This window comes from Haemaphysalis longicornis, unplaced genomic scaffold (assembly GCF_048455015.1).
Source record: "Haemaphysalis longicornis isolate Haplotype H1 unplaced genomic scaffold, Haemaphysalis longicornis Haplotype H1 scaffold_5, whole genome shotgun sequence".
In the NCBI taxonomy this organism is placed as follows: Eukaryota; Metazoa; Arthropoda; class Arachnida; order Ixodida; family Ixodidae; genus Haemaphysalis; species Haemaphysalis longicornis.
In genome coordinates, this window is record NW_027526385.1 from 96,810,659 (window position 1) to 96,830,170 (window position 19,512).

Below are 19,512 nucleotides of genomic sequence, written 5' to 3' on the forward strand. Positions count from 1 at the left end.
AAACAATTTCCAATCCAATCCAATCCAACCAAATTCAATTTAATCCAATTCAATCCAATCCATTTCAATCGAATCGAATCCAAATCCAAATCCGATTCAATTCAACCCAACCTAATGCTCCTCGCGCATGCGCGGCCCGGCTCTCCAGGAGCTCTCTCTCTCTCTCTCTCTCTCTCTCTCTCTCTCTCTCTCTCTCTCTCTCTCTCTCTCTCTCTCTCTCTCTCTCTCTGCAACGTTTTTTGAAACGTTTATTTTGTTCTTGTTAACCTTTTGCGAACTTTTTGTTCACAGACGTTTCGATTTACACGGTGCTGTGCCATGAGCACGGACGCCGGGCAAGCCTCGGCCTTGAGGTGCTTCGCCCCTAAAATTTTGAGATTACGTGACCGTGCGCCTCGTGAGGAGCACCCGGCGGCCGCCAGCTCAACCTTCGAGAACACTCTGCCCAGCGTTCGTGGCGTGATCTCTCGCGTGCTCTTCTCGCCAGTTCACGTCTGTTCGCGCCTAAAGTGGGGAGCACTGACGCAGAGTTTGCGAAACCGGTTGCCGCGGGCTCTAGTGCGTGGTAATGCGGCCCATTTTGAGAGAGATGTGAAAGCATGCGGACGAAACAACCCGGGCCTGCCAGTCACGGAGAACCTTCAACGGCAAGTTCGGAATTCCCCGTGAGGTGCAACAGCCGGGTCTCCGACTAAGGGAGAGGGGCCGCCAGATCCGCTGTTTGCACCACCAGTGCAAGCAGCGGCAAATTTTTTTTCACTATCCACTGAAGGTCGCCATCTATTCAGTAATTCATTCCTTGGAATGCCCGGACAAAGTGGCATTCGGCCAAGGTAGAAAGCAAATAAAAATAATTTTCAACCTTACTCTAGAATGCGCTGTATGAGAATGAGGTCACCAGTTTTGCATAATTAGGCACCAGCGACATTTAGCCAAGGTCGAGGGACACACACACGCGGGGTTAAAGAATGGATAGAGCGCTGAATTAAAGGCCCTCTCCCAGCGCAGGCAGCGCCACGCAGATGCGGCCGTCCAAATGACGGCGGGCCAAACTACCGTCGGTATTTATGCCACGGCAATAATCGCGGTGGCGGCGGGGGTCTACGACATTTGTGCCGGGCGTGGGTACAACGGATGCCGTGTAACGCCCTATACGCCCTCTTAAGCGGCGTTGAGACACGTGTTTGCATTATAATACCCCCCCCCCCCCTTCCCACAACCTAGTAAAGTCACGTGTGCAAGGAATTCGGTGCCCTTCCGCTCTTCTGCGAGGTAGGATGACCAGCGAGGCTGGGGTGCGCAATGTTCGAGTCGTCTTAGCAGCTAACTAGCGTCACTAAATAAGCTTTAGTGACGCTATGGTTAACCGTGCTACAATTTGTTTCCGGGTAGGTTAGGTAAAACAACAGTTACAGCCGTTTTTTGTAACTACTCTCTCCGTAGATATCCATGTATCATGGCAGATAGTAATTCTGTAACATTCTCAACTTCGCTGAGAACTAACTAAATGCGACAAGTAAATGAAACTCGCCGGAAGTGCAGAGTCTTCGTAGAGGTTAACTGTAATACAATTTGTTTCGGGATGCTTTCCAGAACACAAGAATTAAAGCGGTTTTCTCTAATCAGACTGTTTCCGTAGATGGCTAAGCTTCACTGCGCAACACACCATGTGGAAAAGCCTGCTTACAAAGATCAATTGCTTACACCGAATTCCCGCAAACAGGATTCACCTCCAAACATAAATGCATTGCCGGGAAGATAATCTTTCAGGGGCAATATAAGCCATATAATATCGCAATATGAAGGCCCTAGGACACCCTTTTTTATAATTTTTTTCATATCTGGGAACGAGTTTTTTAGCGGCGGAAAAACCACCTCCAGAGCAAGCGTGACACGATACCAGCAGAGACTGCCCTTAAGGCGCTCCGCCGTTAAAGTGAGCGTCGCATCGCTTTTAGCCAGGAGTGTATAGCGCATTTAATACAATTGAAAGTTGGGCGACCTGGTGATACATTTTTGGGAAAAAGCGCGAAAAACAACTACACGTAGAAAAGACTACACGTTAGCGCACCGTCATGTGTTCTTTGCAAGGAGGTTACAACCTCCTTGGTTCTTTGCTACGTGTAGTTGTTTTTCGCGCTTTTTCCCCAAACAAAGTATAGCGCATGCCTGCCGGTTGAAATTTACTTTTTAAATTCCCTGCCATCTAGACGCGAAATTGGTCAGATAGGTCTCTTCCGCAAATTGCGTTATCACCTTCTTTGCCATCGCACTTAGTCCTGCTCACACCATACCGTTATTGACGATGCCAGTTAAATTCCACGAGCATCCAACGATTGCAGAACTCTTCTAACGAGTTTAATAAATCATTCCTACTACGCGCCTGTCAAGAATAGAAAAAAAATTCCCCGCATTTCCCCGAGGGGAAGAATGTGAAAGTGCGAATGCACGAGTTGAATTTGCGCGGTTCGGTAATGTTCGCGAAAGAGAGATCACACACACACACACAACTACAAAGAAAGAAAGATGCATTTATTCACAGACACCTATTTGTGTTGTCGTTGTACTTGATTGCTAGAGCGGATCTCAGCTTTGAAATTTCGTGTCAGTACTCATTTAAGCAGGTGCATTAGCCCTTCTCACGCCCGATTCTTGGCCAATCCCCCACGTGGGTATGTGCCATGTCCGCGGCCAGGCAGCGCGCGCCCATCTCCCCCCGTTGCCACGGAAGACGAGGAGATTCCTGGCCAATCCCCCACCTGGGTATGTGCCATGTCAGCGGCCAGGCTGCGCGCGCCCATCTCCACGTGCGCGGACATCGCCGGTGGACGCAGGTTCAGGGTCGCTTAAGAAGTGCATTGCACTTAAAAAGGTGTAACATTAAGGAACAAGAAGAGAGCGGAGTGGGTCAGGGAAGAAACGCGTGTTAAGGACATGTTAGTAGAAATTAAGAAGAAGAAATGGACGTGGGCAGGGCATGTAATGCGAAGGCAAGACAACCGTTGGTCATTAAGGGTAACAGAGTGGATCTCTAGAAAAGGCAAGCGTGGTAGGGGGTGGCAGGAGGTTAGATGGGCAGATGAGATCAAGAAGTTTGAAGGGATAAAGTGGTCGCAGTTGGCACAGGACAGGCAGATGATGATGATGAGACCACGTAACTCGCCATCTCATCTCTTATTTTTTCTGTTTATTAATACTGTGCAAATTTTCTTCAGTATTGCACGTGTATTAAATTGAATTTTTTGCTTTTCCCACTACTTTCGTACTATGACGTTTCTAGTGACCCCTTACGTGATGCCCCAAAAGGAACTTCGGTGTTGGAGCAACGATGAAGAAAAGTCATTGTGTCCGGGTTATTTGGCGACACTTCAAATGCTTAGTTCAAAGTTTAGCATCGCTCTCCTGTGTGCATGTACCTCTCGTACCACTTGCGTCACCAACACTTTCACTTTTTCCTCGAAACCTCAAATGCTTTTAGGACGTATTCAACACGTGCGTTCTGCACATACACTATAAGTCGCAACGATGTACCCAGGCCAAGTGTGGCTCCACTACTACAGTCAGATAATCTCGAAACTTGCCCAGCAGAATTTTTTGTTCGCTTTCTGATTGATTGATTATGGGGGCTTGATTATGGGGAGGCGGTGAGGCGCGCCGTAGTGGAGGGCTCCGGATTAATTTTGACCACCTGGGGATCTTTAACGTGCGCCGAAATCTTGTTCACACGGGCGTTTTTGCTTTTCGCCTCCATGAGAAAAGCGGCCGCCACGGCCGGGAATCGAACCCCTTATCCGCTTTCTCGGTTTGGGCACTTCTTACGTGCTGGAACGACATCATGAAATCCATATCACGGCTACTGCGCGAAACCCTTTCAGTTGCAGCAATAAACGTACTCGACAGACGCTCAAAAAACTGCAACAAAGCAAAAAAGATACTGGAAGATATGTTTGTTCAGACGATAAAATCACGTACTGCTACTGTGCGCTTTCGATAGCCATATCTTTCCAAGTGCATCCAGGCATGATGGAAAGAGTGAAGGCATTTATCATCAGTGTTGCAGGGGTCCTATACGCGTGATACTGAACGCTTCTAATGTAGGTGCTCTTAGTGGGCCTGCTCTCTTAAAGATGAAATTCCACCGCACGCTGTCAAGGCTCAGCGTTTGCATGTGAGAAAATTTGGGCCTTCTTGCCCTCCCCACCCCAAACCAACCCCCGCTCCATGACATAAACAACCATAACCTTCTACGAATATTTAAGCATAATAAGACACGAACGAAAAAAATATGAAGGAAGCTCACAATAACGCGTAAGTGTTGAAGGTCGAAGCTGTACGCAACCTTCACGATTACCATGGCGGTTTAAGGGCCCTATTCTCGACTGCACAAATTGCCGGCATTTCGCCCATGTTTTTTTGCGTAAGCACGACGTAAGCAATCAGTGACGTGCTGCACCTATAGCTATGACGACATGCAGTGTAATTTGTCGAGTCACTCATAAAGATCGTTACCAAGGTATCAAATATTGTGCAAGAAAGATATAAAAACGCTTGGCATGTACTATAAAAATTAAGACGGTAGCTGAGGCTGACAAGAAAAACACATTTCTGGAGGTCACATTTGGCGCCAACACCACAAGGCGATCGAGTAACGTTGATCCAAAAGCGAGCGAAAGGCGGATGTCGAGCTAAAGAACATCATACAATTTTTTTACCGCATCTATTTATTTCGTTCAATCGCTTTTATTAACATAGCTGGCCGCTCTGCTTCAATGCAAGCTTTGTTGCGTTATCATCTTGCCTGCCGCCACCGCCGCCACGCCATCGTCTGCTGCTATGTTACAAGTTTATGGCGTGATCACAGAAAAAGACGGCCGCGACCATCGCTTCTATGACACATAAGAGCAGCGAAGCGCTACGCCTGATAACCGCGGAGCACGCCGATGTCGCCGATTCACTCATTCGTCAAGCTCGACTGCAATCAGCGCTGTAATGAACTAAATAGTCACTTCTCATTGTTATTTTTCTCTTGAGTTCGATCATGTGACCCAACAGCTTACTAGGACAAGTATGGACAAATGCCATGCATTGGGTTCTCTTTGTCATGGAGAGGCTGGTACTGCCCTCTTATGTTGCGGTTACGCCAAACAAATAATTTTTATTTTATTTCCAAACATAAAAGCAAAATACTGCATGTTATTTGTATGTTCCATGATCGCTGACTTGGAAGCAGTTGAAACTATAATTTGTTTCGGTAGGAAACATGCTTTAAAGAGCGCGCATGCGAAACTGCGCCTGCTGCAAATTGCCGCACATTTCGCGGCGCCGTAAGCCGGGGCAATATTGTGCCCTATTTTGCTTGTATTTTGCGACAAAAACAGCCGCCATTTTCAAGCTGTTACGTAGCATTACGTCACTTTTACGCAGGCTGAAGTTGCCAATGCATGACGTAATCGTTCCCGCCAACTGTTTAAATTACGTCACGCCTTCTCAGCCAATCACAGAGGGGGTGTGTATTACAAGCAGTATTGTTGTTGAATAGCAAAGACAGGCTTACGTTGTCATGTCCGCTGCATTTAGTCTGGTTTTTCATTGCCGGCCAAGAATTATGCGCCTTTAGTAACGAGAAGTAAGGCAAACTTTATAACTGGTGTCTGCAGACGACAAGAAACGTCAAAATGACGACAGCACACACAACCGTTTTGTCAACCGGAAGCACGTGACCAAAATTGAAAGCCAATCAGAAAAGACTTCCGGAAAATTGCCTGAATTGCCGGCAATTTGTGCAGTCCAGAATAGGGCCCTAAATCCACGACTGCAGCCGATTTGCTTCGTCTTGGCTGCCGCAACGACCATTACTCCATCATTGCTGCTGTAAGTGTGAGCTTCTTTCATTTTTTTGAAAGTGATAATCATTGGACATCGGCTTGGAGTGGCGTACGCTATGACGTCTCGTTCGCGTTCCGAGGCAGTGTTGCCACGATTACAATGAATGCTTGAGTTTTTTTTTTTTTTTTTTTTTGGCCAGTCTTTGCGAATATCCTTAAGTGGGTATGCTTGACCTGATGAACGTGTTCCAGGGACGCCGGGCGGTCGCCGCGAGGCCCGAGCTCGCCAATTTCTTGGTATTTTTAACTGCGGACACGAAAACGTACGATTCGCTAAACAGCTTCGCTGTAAAAAAAAAAAACGCATTCAACACAAGCCTCACTGAAGATTTTGGGCTCTAGGGGAGGGGGGGGGGGGAGGTGACATCAGCGACAGTTTCGAGATGCTGTTGGATTCCACTTAGGCCGCACTGGCGGATTGTTAAGCATCCCTCGAACCTCGCGAATCGAACCACGCATTGCATGTGATGTAGATAATTCTTTGTTGTCATTCCGCCCTGACGAACCCTTTGTTCCTATCCCGGTACGTTGAGCCAATCACGGAAGTTCGCACTCTGGGGAACGGCAAGGGTGAGCTGTTTTTGTGGACGCGGCAGAGCAACAGCCCTCCGGACTGTTACGCTGTTTTCGCGCAAAGCGCGCCCACCCACGCATCATCTAGACAGGGAAGCTCACGTGCATGTACTGACAGAGCTCGTCGAAGCAGAAACCGCACCTGCCGTTCTAGGCTACTGATCACTGATGTGCCGATCTGTACCACTGAGCGATGCCCATGTTGCTTGTTACCACATTTGGCACGTAGCGAGTGCATGCGCTGTGGCTGCGCTTTCACCGTTCACCTTCAGTACGCGCATACACATTGTAATATATATATATATATATATATATATATATATATATATATATATATATATATATATATATATATACGATAGAGAAGTCAAACTGAAAAACATAACAACATTTATTCTAACGTTTCGACCGGCCGGGGGCCCCCGGTCGAAACGTTAGAATAAATGTTATGTTTTTCAGTTTGACTTCTCTATCGTACAGCTAACCTCATAGCCAGGAACCTTTCCTCTTAACTATATATATATATATATATATATATATATATATATATATATATATATATATATTTATAAAGTGCGCCGCACGAGTTATGTGCACATTCTAAAGGTGATGCTCATTCTCGCACATCAAAAACACGTCGCTATAGTCACGACAGCTTCACGGCCTCGTTGAAGGCAGTCCATTCAACTTTCCTGTTCCGCACCACTGCAAAGGTCGGTGCGCATTAAAACAGGCCTTCGCGGATGAGTGAAAAGCCGAAAATAAATAAACAAAACGAACGAATAAAAAGCCCCCGCAAAAACGGATGAAGCCAATGCCACACTTCTCCCCGCCATTTGCATGCAACTATACGGTGCACGGAAAGACGTTGCGAGGCGCATGCAGTGTGGCCTCGCCGAATAATAAAATTTCTCGCTTTCCTTCTAATTGTGCGAGTAATGCAGGACACGCACGAGCTTTTCTTCTCCGGTCACGCAAGGTGCAGAGCGCCATTCTTTTGTGCGGTGCAAAAGTGCTACCGAAAAAAAAAAAAAAAAAAGAAAGAAGGGAGATAAAAGCCAAGGCAAAGCCACCACCACCGTGACTTCTTCCCTCAGCAAACTCGCGCCGATTGCGGCACGTGATAAAGAGAGAATTCACTAAGGACGCCTGGCTGCAGTGAATAGGTACGGGACGTATGGACACAGCTATTTATTGCGCGTGCTTAGTGAACCTGGAAGGCAAATGGGAATTTCGATAAGGGTTTTCGGGCTATGAGGCAATGGTGACAACAGCGCAAAAAGACTATTACTAAGAATAAAAAATTGGGCCCATCTCCCCGCGAGGGGGACTCGAGTAAATGCGTCGCATAGGGGGTGGGTGTATTGCGTTAACGTTTAGTGTTTGGGGAGTTGGTGGTAGTGAATGCGTTGTATCAGCAGCTTCTTGACGTAGTTTGAATGAGTCAAGGATATAAGCCGCGTTCGTAGCCTTCCATTCTGTGTCGGCTTTGTGGCGCAGTGGGTAGAGCACCATGTACATTGCGTTCCGCCCGCAGGGTCGAGGGATCGAAACCAGGCACCGGATAATATTTTTTTTATATAGTTTGAATGAGTCAAGGATATAAATATAAGGCGCGTTCGTAGCCTCCCATTCTGTGTCGGATTTGTGGCGCAGTGGGTAGAGCATCATGTACATTGCGTTCCGCCCGCAGGGTCGAGGGATCGAAACCAGGCGCCGGATCGTATTTTTTTATATAGTGTAGGGGGAGGGGTGCGGGCTACGACTACGGACGTCAACGCCGGTGACATCGTGAGTTACTGAAATGCTCTGCATTTAAAATGGGCGCAGCGGGCACCAGTGGAGCAAGGCTGGAGAAACAGCAGAGCTGGTGGCCACTCTCTCTTCGTCGGAGACCCGCTGGTGCACCTCACCCGGATTTTCAAACTTGCCGCTCAAAGTTCTCCATGACTGTCAGGCCCGGATTGTTTCGTCCTCAGGCTTTTACATATCTCCCAAAGCCGACCGCGTTAATTAAGCGGCAACACACATGGAGCGTTTTGCACGCGCCTGGCGGCCGTTCGCGTCTCTTGGTGTCGACACGAAAAACGTTGGAGAGCAGAATTTACTCCACCAACATCTCCCACATTGCTTTGCTAGCTAAAAACTTCCCAATTGGTCGTATTGGCTCTTTCTTTTTTTTGAATTTGGTCCTCTCCAACGTCTGTTTCACGTCGCCACTAGGAGACGCCCACGGACGCCAGACGCGAGCGAAACTCTCCATGTCGTTGCCGCTTGAGCCCGCACTGGAACCCGCGACAACCAACCGGCTTCGCGAACTCGGCGTCTGTGCTCCCCACCTCAGGCGCGAACGCACGTGAACTGGCGAGGAGAACAGCAAGCGAGAGATCACGCCACGAACGCTGGGCAGAGTTCTAGAAGGTCATGGTGGCCGACGCCGGGCACTCCTGACGAGGCGCACGTTCACGTGACCTTGGTATTTTAGGTGCGGAGTATGTACCTTAGGACCCCACAATGTCCGCCCGCGTCAGTGCGCATAGCATTTACAATCGCAAAAAATCCCACAGGCACCGGCAGGATTCGAGCCTGTGTCTGCTAGAGCAGACAGAGTTAGTGTCGCTCAGTCGTCTTACCCATTGGGCTACGACCGTGAGTTGGTACCCGAGAGTCAAACGGCTTATTCCCTCGCCTGTAACGGTGCGGCGTACCTTAGGACCTCCCGATGTCCGTCCGCGTCCATACGTGCGCACACCACCATCAAGCGAAATCCGACTTGAGCTGCGAGTTGCAGTTTCATTTAGGGAATAATCAAGGTGCAACTCTCGGCTCAAATCGAATGACGGTCCGGGCGCAAAGCGGATGTCACTCGGGGCGCAACTTTGATGTCATTTCGAGTCCCCGTACTCCACAACCTCGCCATCATCCACGGAGTGGAGATGCTGCCTTTTTTTTAAGTGCGAATGCACTTCTTAAGCGAGCCTGAATCGTCCGCCGCCGTAGTCCGCATAGCAACAGCTGCGGGTGCGCGCGCTCCTCGTCTTCCCTAGCAACGGGGGGAGATGGGCGCGCGCTGCCTGGCCGCTGACATGGCACATACCCACGTGGGGGATTGGCCAGGAATCGGGCGTGAGAAGGGCTAATGCACCCGCTTAAAGCAGTACCGACACTAAATTTCAAAGCTGAGATCCGCTCTAGCCATCAAGTACAACGACAACACAAATAGGTGTCTGTGAATAAATGCATCTTTCATTCTTTGTAGTTGTGTGTGTGTGTGTGATCTCTCTTTCGCGAACATTACCGAACCGCGCAAATTCAACTCGTGCATTCGCACTTTCACATTCTTCCCCTCGGGGAAATGCGGGGAATTTTTTCTTAAGGCGCTTGATGTGTATTCGCTTATCATCGTCATCGTATCGTGAAACCCATTGTGTGAATATGGCTTTTCTGCAGTGCGCTTTACTCGGACGAACGACGCTATCAACGAGGCATAGCAACATTCGCTCTAATAAGAGAAGGCACAAACAGCGCTGGCATACCGTGCTGAACGCGAAAACTTGTCCAGTTTGCCGCACTGGTTACGTGCAGCCAGTGGGAATCTCGCGGGCAATGCTTAACCCTTCACGACTCGCTTCACGCGTAACCACTCAGTGGTACTGGCCAATGCCCATGAAATGATGAACCGTAATTTGATTTATAATCAATGTCAATCAACCCCCCTCCCCCCTTCCCCCAGTCCCTGTGATAACGTGGTGATATTCGCGACGCCTGCGCACTTGAGCAGGCGCAAATCTTCCAGGCGAACGCATACGTTCAGGGTGCAATCTCCAAAAGGTTGTCTTTGTTTTTTAATAACTACAGCGGCTACAATTGTCTACCAACGCTTGGCGTGATACCACACTTTGTTAAATTAAATTCAAATCACTTTGATGACTTCGATATGTTCGGACGCTGCGATAACTGCCCTATACCAGTCTCCTAAAGATGGCATCGCTCAACCACGGCTCAGCTGTTGCGGTGGCACAACAGCAGAATTCAGACGCCATTGACGCGCGAAGAAAACGCCTTGTGCTCGCATGGCCAGCGGCATTCATGCGAGCTTTCCTTTCACAGCAATTATTGCGGCAGTCACGTCGCCCTGAAAGGTTGCACGACTTGTAAACGCTCCAGCGACAATAACGCAGCAACGGAGGCTCGTTTCCACTGCGAAAGTGAAGGCCAAGTTGTGACGTCCTGCACGCTATCGCCGACCATTCAAAGAGCGACACTGCTTTGAATTAGCTCCGATTTAGTCCTTTTAGTGACGGCTAACCGGAAGGCCCGTTAACCACGGCAGACTGCGCGTAAAGCGGCACTTTCTAAGGTCGTCTCCAGCTGACGACTCTACGCACATGTCGTCCAACTCTCCTTCCAAAGTGGTTTTTCGTGCAGTTTTGCCGACGAACCGATACCAACTCTATTGATTACGATTGTAAGGTTTAACGCGCCGAAGCTGCGCATGGGCTATGAGGCGCGCCGAAGTGGAGGGCTCCGGATTAATTTAGACTACCGGGTGATCTTTAACGTGTGCCGAAATCTCGACACGCGGGTGTTCTCACTTCTAAAGCGGACGCTTTCTTGGTGGGACGGATGGCGTTCTGTCAAAAATGTGATGAATTTCCACATAAACCGGTTGGTCGACGCAAAATCTATGATCAAATCTCTGGACACGCGACGTGCGCGTGGCACAGGGCTTGCATTGCGTCAACGCGGTTACTTGAAAATCGCGAAAGTGGAGCAGTGCGAGATAAGACAATACACGCATCGACGATGAAGAAGGAGTACAATAGGATACCGTTATCTCACAAAGCACGTATCGGTATGCATTCAGATCGTTCGTAGATACGTTTACCAAGTGAGCGAAAAATCATCGCACCGGTCCGTTCTTCGTTTGGGATTGGGTCTTTTAAGGTTTGAGGAGCGATTTGATGCCCTTTTAGCTTTAGCGCTTTCCTCAACTTTCGTTAGGAAGGGATGGTACATTTTTCGCCTCTATCTGATAAGGATCAGCCGCGGTCGGATACCGAACGCGCGTCCTTGGGCTCAGCAGCGCAACGCCTTAGCCACTGTGCCACCGCGGTGGGTGCAGCCCATCACTCAGTTCGCTGTTCGTTTTGACGTCATCGATTTGCCTCCACCCATCCCCGTACCAATTTCGTGCCGACGCTTGTTTGTTGTTGCCGCGTGCGGCAGGTGCTCGAAACTGGAAAATAGACCGTCGAACTACAAATGCAATGGCGGAAGAAACAAAAATGGGAGGCAGGTGTGACGCACGGTTAAAGGGCTGGGTAAAGCGTACCGAGACACGCACAGTGTTTGACAGTAGGCTTCACGCTACCAGCGGCTTTACGAAACGACAGGATAGCACGCGAGGAGAGATTCCTAATGCGCTCGAGTCCGAGGTTCGAAGACGAGGCAGAGGATTGCGTGGGCGAGGTTGCGAAACGTATCGTACTCGGCTATCGCGGCCCGCAAGCCGATAACGATTCCCACTGCCCCCCCCCCCCTGTGCTCGTTGTATACATTGTGACCTTCCCCTCTATTCTTACTTCCCCCAGTGACTTGTGACCTTTAGTTTTAATGTAACATTTCGCTCATTCAGCAATAGCAACCAACATCAACCCAGTAAACTGTACTAAAAAAGGCAAAATCAATACCGATTCTCGTTTTACACTCGAAGGTATGATTTGCTAACGATTGCATGGATAGCAAATTATATCAGCTTTTAACAAAATGCAGCTAATATCGAAGTCTGTTTCTTGCCTCGAGGACTTCGCTATAAAGCGTGGTTACTGTATGCATTCATAACATGCATTGAAACAGGCATACATATTCGCGTTCTTAAGTTTCAGAAACACTGGAAAGAATAAAAGGGGCGCTAAGTAGACGAAGACGAAATAGACACCCACACACATATACAGGCGCCAATGTGTGTATGTCTACTTCGTCTTCTACTTAGCGCCCCTTCTATTCTTTCCAATAAGCATGAACTAACTAGCTCAACAAGTTTTGTTAAGTCAGAAACACTACTTTGCTCGACAGCGTTAAAGCAATACATAATACGTTTCGCCACCTATGCGGGTGGCATCGTCAATGGTGACGCACTCATGTGGCGCAACGTCTTATGAATTGTGTTGACTCTGTTGAGTAAAGCCTTGGCACTTAAGAGTAATGTCCCCTGGATGTTGGAACATTTTCTCACATATTTGTGTGTACGCGTGTGAAACAACGAGATATGGGGGGGGGGGGTAGTGGAGAAGGGAGGAGTTACGCCAGGCACTTTATTTGCAAGGCCATCCCGCGAGTCTTCTAGTCTAGAACATGCTGCCCCGTGTTTTCTTCCGAAAACACATGGCAGCGAAAAAACAGGGGCGGTTACGCGGCAAGACATCCGTTCTGGTACAACGAGAAAGCAACCGAAAGACACGGGACGGGTGCCCTCGAATTATGCACTCGACGCCAGCTAAGTGTGACGGTTTTCCGAGAATGTCACACACACACCTGGGAGTATTACATGTTGTGCGTGGTTTGGAGCACCCAGGGCCTTCTATGCACGTTTCCTGTTGTGAAAACCTTCCCTTCTGACGTGTGGATCGACCTCACGGCTCTGAAAAACCCGCGGTCAATGCACGCGGCGTTTCCGAATGGCCTAGTTGTCAATCACGTCAATCACACATTCCCGGCGTTGACGGAGATACACCGAACGGTGACGAGAGCAAGAGAGTTGCTTCATTGGAAGAGAATCGAAAGTTGACTCAGCCGATTACTGTCTCTCTGGTTGAGGGCACCTCAATAAAGACGGAGTCTTGAAGAAGGATAGACAGAAAAAGGTATAGTCGAACCTGATTATAACGAAGTAGTATTGGGACAGCAAATTAGTTTGTTACATACGATATTCGTTATAACAGTGCAGGTGAAAATCGGCTCTAACAAATATTAAATCTGGCTCGCGCAAAAATACTTGTAACGAAAACGTATCTTTTTCAGGCCTCGAATCGCCTATAAACAAGGAAACTTTTACCTTTCTCCTTGTTGCATTTCAACCCCAATGAACTGGAGCATGAGTACGTGAAGTTACAACAGAAGAAAGTTCACTTGACAAAACAGGCCAGCGTGCTTATATATTTGATGAAGGATGTGATCTTCGTATCCTGGCTACTCACAGCACTCAGCAGGAAAAAAAAATTCCACATTGTCCACGAACAAAGAACGTTTACACTTCTTCAGTTTCGGACGACGGGTTTTTTTTTTTCAGGTAGCTTCTCAGACTCCTGGTCAAATATTTTTCGTTATATTCGATATAGCGCGCGGCTCTGTCGGTATCAGTTTCGTTATAAAAGAATAAGTGTCATTGAAATAAAGCGTGACCAACCAAAGTTTGTATTTAGTTCGCTATAGCCGATAATTCGCTATATCAGTGTTCGTAATAACGAGGTTTTACGGAGGTCCTAAGGTACTCCGCCTGCAACGGTGCGGAGTACCTTAGGACCTCCCAGTGTCCGTCCGCGTCCATCCGTGCGCACACCACCATCAAGCGAAAATCAAGCGAAATTCGATTTGAGCCGTGAGTTGCAGTTTCATTTAGGGACTAACCAAGGTGCAACTCGAATCGAATGACAGTCGGGGAGCAAATCGGATGTCGCTCTGGGAGCAACTTGGATGTCATTTCGAGTACCCGTACTCCGCACCCTCGCCATCATCCGCGGAGTGGACATGCTGCCATTTTTTTTGCGTATCATGCCTGCCAAACAGCCGCTAACGGCGCAAAGAGGGCAAGTGAAAGTGAATGATAGCAGGAACCCAAAAATTTCACCAGCAAATTTCGAGATACCCGCCGCGGTGGCTCAGTGGCTAAGGCGTTGCGCTGCTGAGCACGAGGTCGCGGTTTCGATTCTCGGCCGCTGCGGCCGCTTTTCTGATGGAGGCGAAAAGCAAAAACGCCCGTGTGTACGATATTTCGGCACACGTTAAAGATCCCGAGGTGGTCAAAATAATCCGGAGCCCTCCACTACGGCGCGCCCCATCGCTTGCGTTACGTCGGCGCGTTAAACCCTACAATCAATCAATCAATCAATCAATCAATCAATCAATCAATCAATCAATCAATCAATCAATCAATCAATCAATCAATCAATCAATCAATCAATCAAATTTCCAGTTGTGCGTTCTTTAACGATTTATGAAGCGTCGACACAACATGCCTTCTCACGAATAAAGACGGCGAGTATGCAAAGCAGCGCGGTAAGCGGAGGAAAGAATTCGGGGCTGCGCTCATCAGCTCGTGGAACAGCCTAACGGACGAGGGCCGCTTTGACTTTGTTGGTCACGTGTCACTGCCACTTACCGGTGCCCTGCATTGTGAAACAACCGGAGAAAACGGGGACTCTCTATCTTCCGGCCCTGACACACCGAAGATACGAATGCGGATAAGCATTCGCGGTTGAACAGCTATGAATTGGCGCGCGCCTTGAAAACGCCGCTACACACAATAGGCAATTGCCAGAAAACCGCGCACGTGAGCATCGCTGAGTCCATTCTTAACAGCAGAGCTCTTCAGGCCGAGCTTTTTCCGTCCGCCGCACCGAAAAACTTTACGGCTCAAGAAAAAAATGCGGATAGGGAACTTCCGAGAATCGAACCGGGGACCTTTATACGCCGTGAAACCGGCAGCCTAATAACCGGGCCGCCCAAAAGGACCGAGGGGTATGGGGTTTGCAGCGGAGGGGAAAAAACAACACGTGCAGCCAATTGGAAAAAAAAAATGCTTCCCGTGGTCGAAATTGAACGTGTGTCTCTCGCGTTATGAAACCGGCGTCTATCCGATCGAGCCGTCATCGCGTTCGGGACCCACAGAATTTTCTTAGGGTTCATAGCGCGGGCGTTGGCTGCGGACTTGGGAGCGGGTTGTAGCGCGTGCTAATGCAGTCCACCTTAAGAGAAATGTGAAAGCCGGCGGACAAAATTGTCCGGGCCTGCCAGTCATGGAGAACATTGGGTTACAAGTTCTGAAATAAATGCCCTGTTCATCAGCCGGGTCTCCGACGAAGGGAGAGGGGCCGCTAGCTCTGCTGTTTCTCCAGCCTTATAGCACTACTGCAAGCTGCGCAAATTTTTTCAGTGCTTGAAGGCGGTGCGTACGAAAATATGCCCAAATCAATCTCCTGCCCGCGGTGAGTGTAAGCGCCTGTTTTGGAATGCGCCACCGCATTCAGTGGGTGTATGTCCTGAGGAAGTAAAAGGCAATCATTAACCAAGTCAATGAATTACGGAAGCGACGTTTCGGACCCCAACGAAATCCTTGTTTAAACCAAACAACAGTCGATACAGAACAGAATTTCCACCCGCATACTTGATCGGTGACTATAATGCGAATAAAGACTTTAAACGCCACACGAAACGTCACGTCCGTCCCTACAGACTTGGTCATTGATTTAAATCATTCTGAACAAAAATCCCGAACGGGGTTTCGAAACTGTGTCAACAAGGATCCAGACGGGGGTTCTAAACGTCATTTCCATTGCTCGAATGGTTCAGTAACAAACAGTTCACCTTTACCATTATACCACCGGACGAAGCGGCATTTCTTCGGCCTCTCAGTTAAGGCGGATGCATTTGCTACTGCTAAATAATCAAGCGGTTCGATGATTGATTGATTATGAGGTTTAACGCGCCGACGCTAGACAGACGACGAGGATCGCCGTATAAGGGCTCCAGATTAATTTTTACCACCGGGGGATCTTTCACGTGCGCCAAAATGTCGTATACATGGGCACTTTTACTTTCCACTTCTACCAGAAAAGCGGCCACCGTGGCCGGGAATCGAACCCGCGTGCTTGGGCTCAGCAGCACAACTCCTTCGCCACTGAGCCACCGCGGCGAATAAGCGGTTCGAGCCTTGCAAAATATGCTGGTAATAGCTCCGCAGGGGCAGTGTTCCTTGGGGTGATACAATGATTGATTGATTGATTGATTGTACGGTTTCACGCGCCGACGCAACACATTCGATGAGGCGCACCGTAGTGGAGGGCTCCAGAATAATTTTTACCACCTGGAGATCTTTAGCGTGCGTCGAAATCTCGTACAAACGGGTGTTCTTTCTGTTCGCCTCCATCAGAAAAGCGGCCGCCACGGCCGGGAATCGAACCCGCGTCCTCGTGCTCAGGTGATACAATGACCCAGAGGTATTCCCGCCGCTTCGACAGGTGGTCGCAAGTGTGAAACAAAGACGGATCGCAAAGGGGGAGCGACACTTCGCCGCATCGAGTGGCCTTGGGGGAATACGATGCTGTTCCTCAAGGCATGCTCGTCTGCTTTCCCTCACACCTCGGCGTACAAGGCCGCCCGCTCCGTAGCATGCTGTACACAGCGCATGCTGCAATTGCCGTATAAGAATAGAATCGTGTGTTCGCATTATTGTAAGCGACCAGACTTCGCAAGGCTAAGTGCATTACGCGGGGTTAGGAAGGAACTATCTAACTCGTTGCGAGGTGCTATATTCCGAACTAAAGCCGTAGGTGCTACCATCCGTTCACCGTTTCTATCCGGTCACTGATTTACAGATCATTTTAAACGGCCCTATAGAAGTGGGCGAAGACAACTCGATGAAGAAATCGAATTCAGTGACCCCCCCCCCCTCCCTTTTTTTTTGAGAAAGGGCTTCTGCACAGAAGCGTGGGTGGGATAAGTGGCGTGCCGTTGAGGGCTCCGGATTAGTTTTGACCACCGGGCGATCTTCAACGTGTGCCTAAATCTCGATACGCGGGCACTTTTGCTTTTCGCCTCCTTCTGAAAAGCGGCCGGGAATCGAACCCGCGTCATTACGCTCAGCAGCGCAACGCCTTAGCCACTAAGCCGCCGCGGCGGGTCTTTTAATTATCGGAACGGGTGCCAATGACACGTTGAGTGCTTGAACGGGCTTGGTGTAATTCTAGGACCGTGAGCGCAAAATAAATCAGTCAGCGGTGATTTTATTGCGGATTAGCAGGGTTTGGACGAAATTCTTCAAGCGCAGTATCAGAGGTGGAAAAAATGTTTGACTCTAACCCACGTACTCTTAAAAATACTTAGCACCTCCCGTGCGTGTACCGAAGGTCTTACTGGGCCTGCGGAAATGCGGGTGGGATACAAGACGAAATAAATAAAGTACAGGGGGGATACAAACAAATACGAACTGAGCTTACAGCTTCCGATACTTGCGGCGTCATCTGGCTGCCAAGTTCGAAAGCTCGGTGAATGCACTCGTCTTTCAAACATTTGAGAGAACGGATACCGATTAGATCGTAGACGGAGAGAACGCATACGCATCAGTGCGATCTTTGTCGGTATACCTACGTTAGATTGACAGCATCCACGGAGCATTCGCCGAAAAGTTGGCTTTGCCGCAAGATAAAAATTCTTTGTTGACACGAACGCGCCCGCGGACGACAGCTTCGCTGTAAAGCTCGGGAGTTAGAAACTGCTCCGCGAGATGTGATGCTAGCCGCAATCGCTTTTTTGTTTCATAAAAGCTGAAGGCCTCGAAGCGGCTAAACGAAACGGGTCCACTTTTTTAAGTTTATACGGATCAGTCCGCGGGAAGACGTAATAGGTCAACAACGTGTGGGCTAACAACTGCTAGAACACTGGAAGAACAAGTTCCGACAAAAAAAAAAAGAGATGACAGGGGAAACAACTCACTGTAGAAGACACGTGCTTTGTGGCCGCCGGGCAAGTCGTCGTCTCGTATCGCCTTCATGGAGTTCAGCTCGATCCCTCCAGAGACCTTGCGTAAAGCCGCAGTGAGGACCATGCTACTTCGGACGGTGCCTAAGGACAGTCACTTCTCGCCTCAGAAACTGGGGGGCGTGGTGAAGCACAGTTGCGCAGACGCAGGTCGAAAAACAGACCGAGCTGCGCACGCGTATCGAAGTGCACGAGTCGGATTGAAGATAACTGCCCGGAAATCTGTCGTATCCCGTACAGACTCGCGCGCGTGTCTTGGGAACAGCTGTCAATTCATCCGTCGAAAGAAATCAGGGCGATAACTTCATCGGCCAGACGCTAGTCAGCGGCAGTTCCTTCGATGTTAGTCGCTGCACCAGAGAGCTCGTCACTCGCTCGGATAAGAAGACAGAAAAAAATTGTCTCAGGGTCTTGAAGTCACGCCAAAGCAGACCGATTGGCAGGCGAGGTCGACTTTGTTGGGTTCTCGACGTTGGCTCCAGAAATGCACCACTGCGTCCAAGTAGCCGCACCTGATTTGCAGTGAACTTGGTTCTTCGCGCAACAAAAACTTGGCAGGGGAAGCTTTTTTTTTATGATGCGCTTTATCCCTTACAGTACAGGCCAAAGCAATCACAGCCTTGTATATAACCTACTGTCAATTGAAAACATTGTGTCGCATAAGGTGGCTTACAGACGTCTCTGCGAAGTTCCGGAAAGTCAATGAAGCAGACGACTATAAGCAGACGACTAAGCACTCTTCTTTAGGACCGATGTCTCACAGCAGACACGATACGGCACTCACAGTAGCAAGAAGTCACGACAGAGGAGTTCGTTATCGCTCCGACGATAGCGCGGACGACAAGTGACGAACCAATCTTTTTGGCGCCGAAAGTCGATCCGAAACTCTGCGGAGGATGACAGTTCTTGTCCGCGCCCGGAAGTCCGTCCGCGCACCGCGGCAGCCGAAATACACCGGGGAGGAAGAGGTCTTCGCGGGAGAGACTGAGAGGGACAACCGTTACCCGATGCCGCCAAACCGCTTCTGAAACTTGACATACTCCCGCCAGGAAGCATAAGAGCGAGACGAAGCGGGGAGACGGGGAGGAGGTTCGTGATGCACCGCGCGCGTTCGACTTTCCCTCTCCCCGCTCCACGTAACGCGTTCTGTGCGCGCGCGGGCCGTTACACGAGTAGCGGTCTCCCTCTCTCTCTCTCGCCAGATTGTTGATACACTTGTTCTCCCATCCGCCCGCACAGCTTCGCGCTCTGTCCCGGCATTCAGGCTATCGCTGGACGAGCCCCGCTGACCGCGTCG

The 19,512-nt window shown here is 49.3% G+C and overlaps 1 protein-coding gene across 4 annotated transcripts in view; it reads right to left on the reverse strand.

Annotated features, from left to right (window-relative positions):
- The window catches only part of LOC144138577 (sodium-independent sulfate anion transporter-like), a 174,103-nt gene that overhangs the window by 56,859 nt on the left and 97,732 nt on the right, over window positions 1-19,512 (reverse strand). Inside the window, exon 1 of one of the 4 annotated variants that reach the window (XM_077670931.1) lies at window positions 18,171-19,254. The exons of the other annotated variants lie outside the window; for them this stretch is intronic. Within the exon in view, the coding sequence (XP_077527057.1) occupies window positions 18,171-18,282 (112 nt within the window). The 5' untranslated portion in view covers window positions 18,283-19,254. Of the gene's footprint in view, window positions 1-18,170; window positions 19,255-19,512 lie in introns of those variants that run through there. 4 annotated transcript variants of the gene reach the window in all.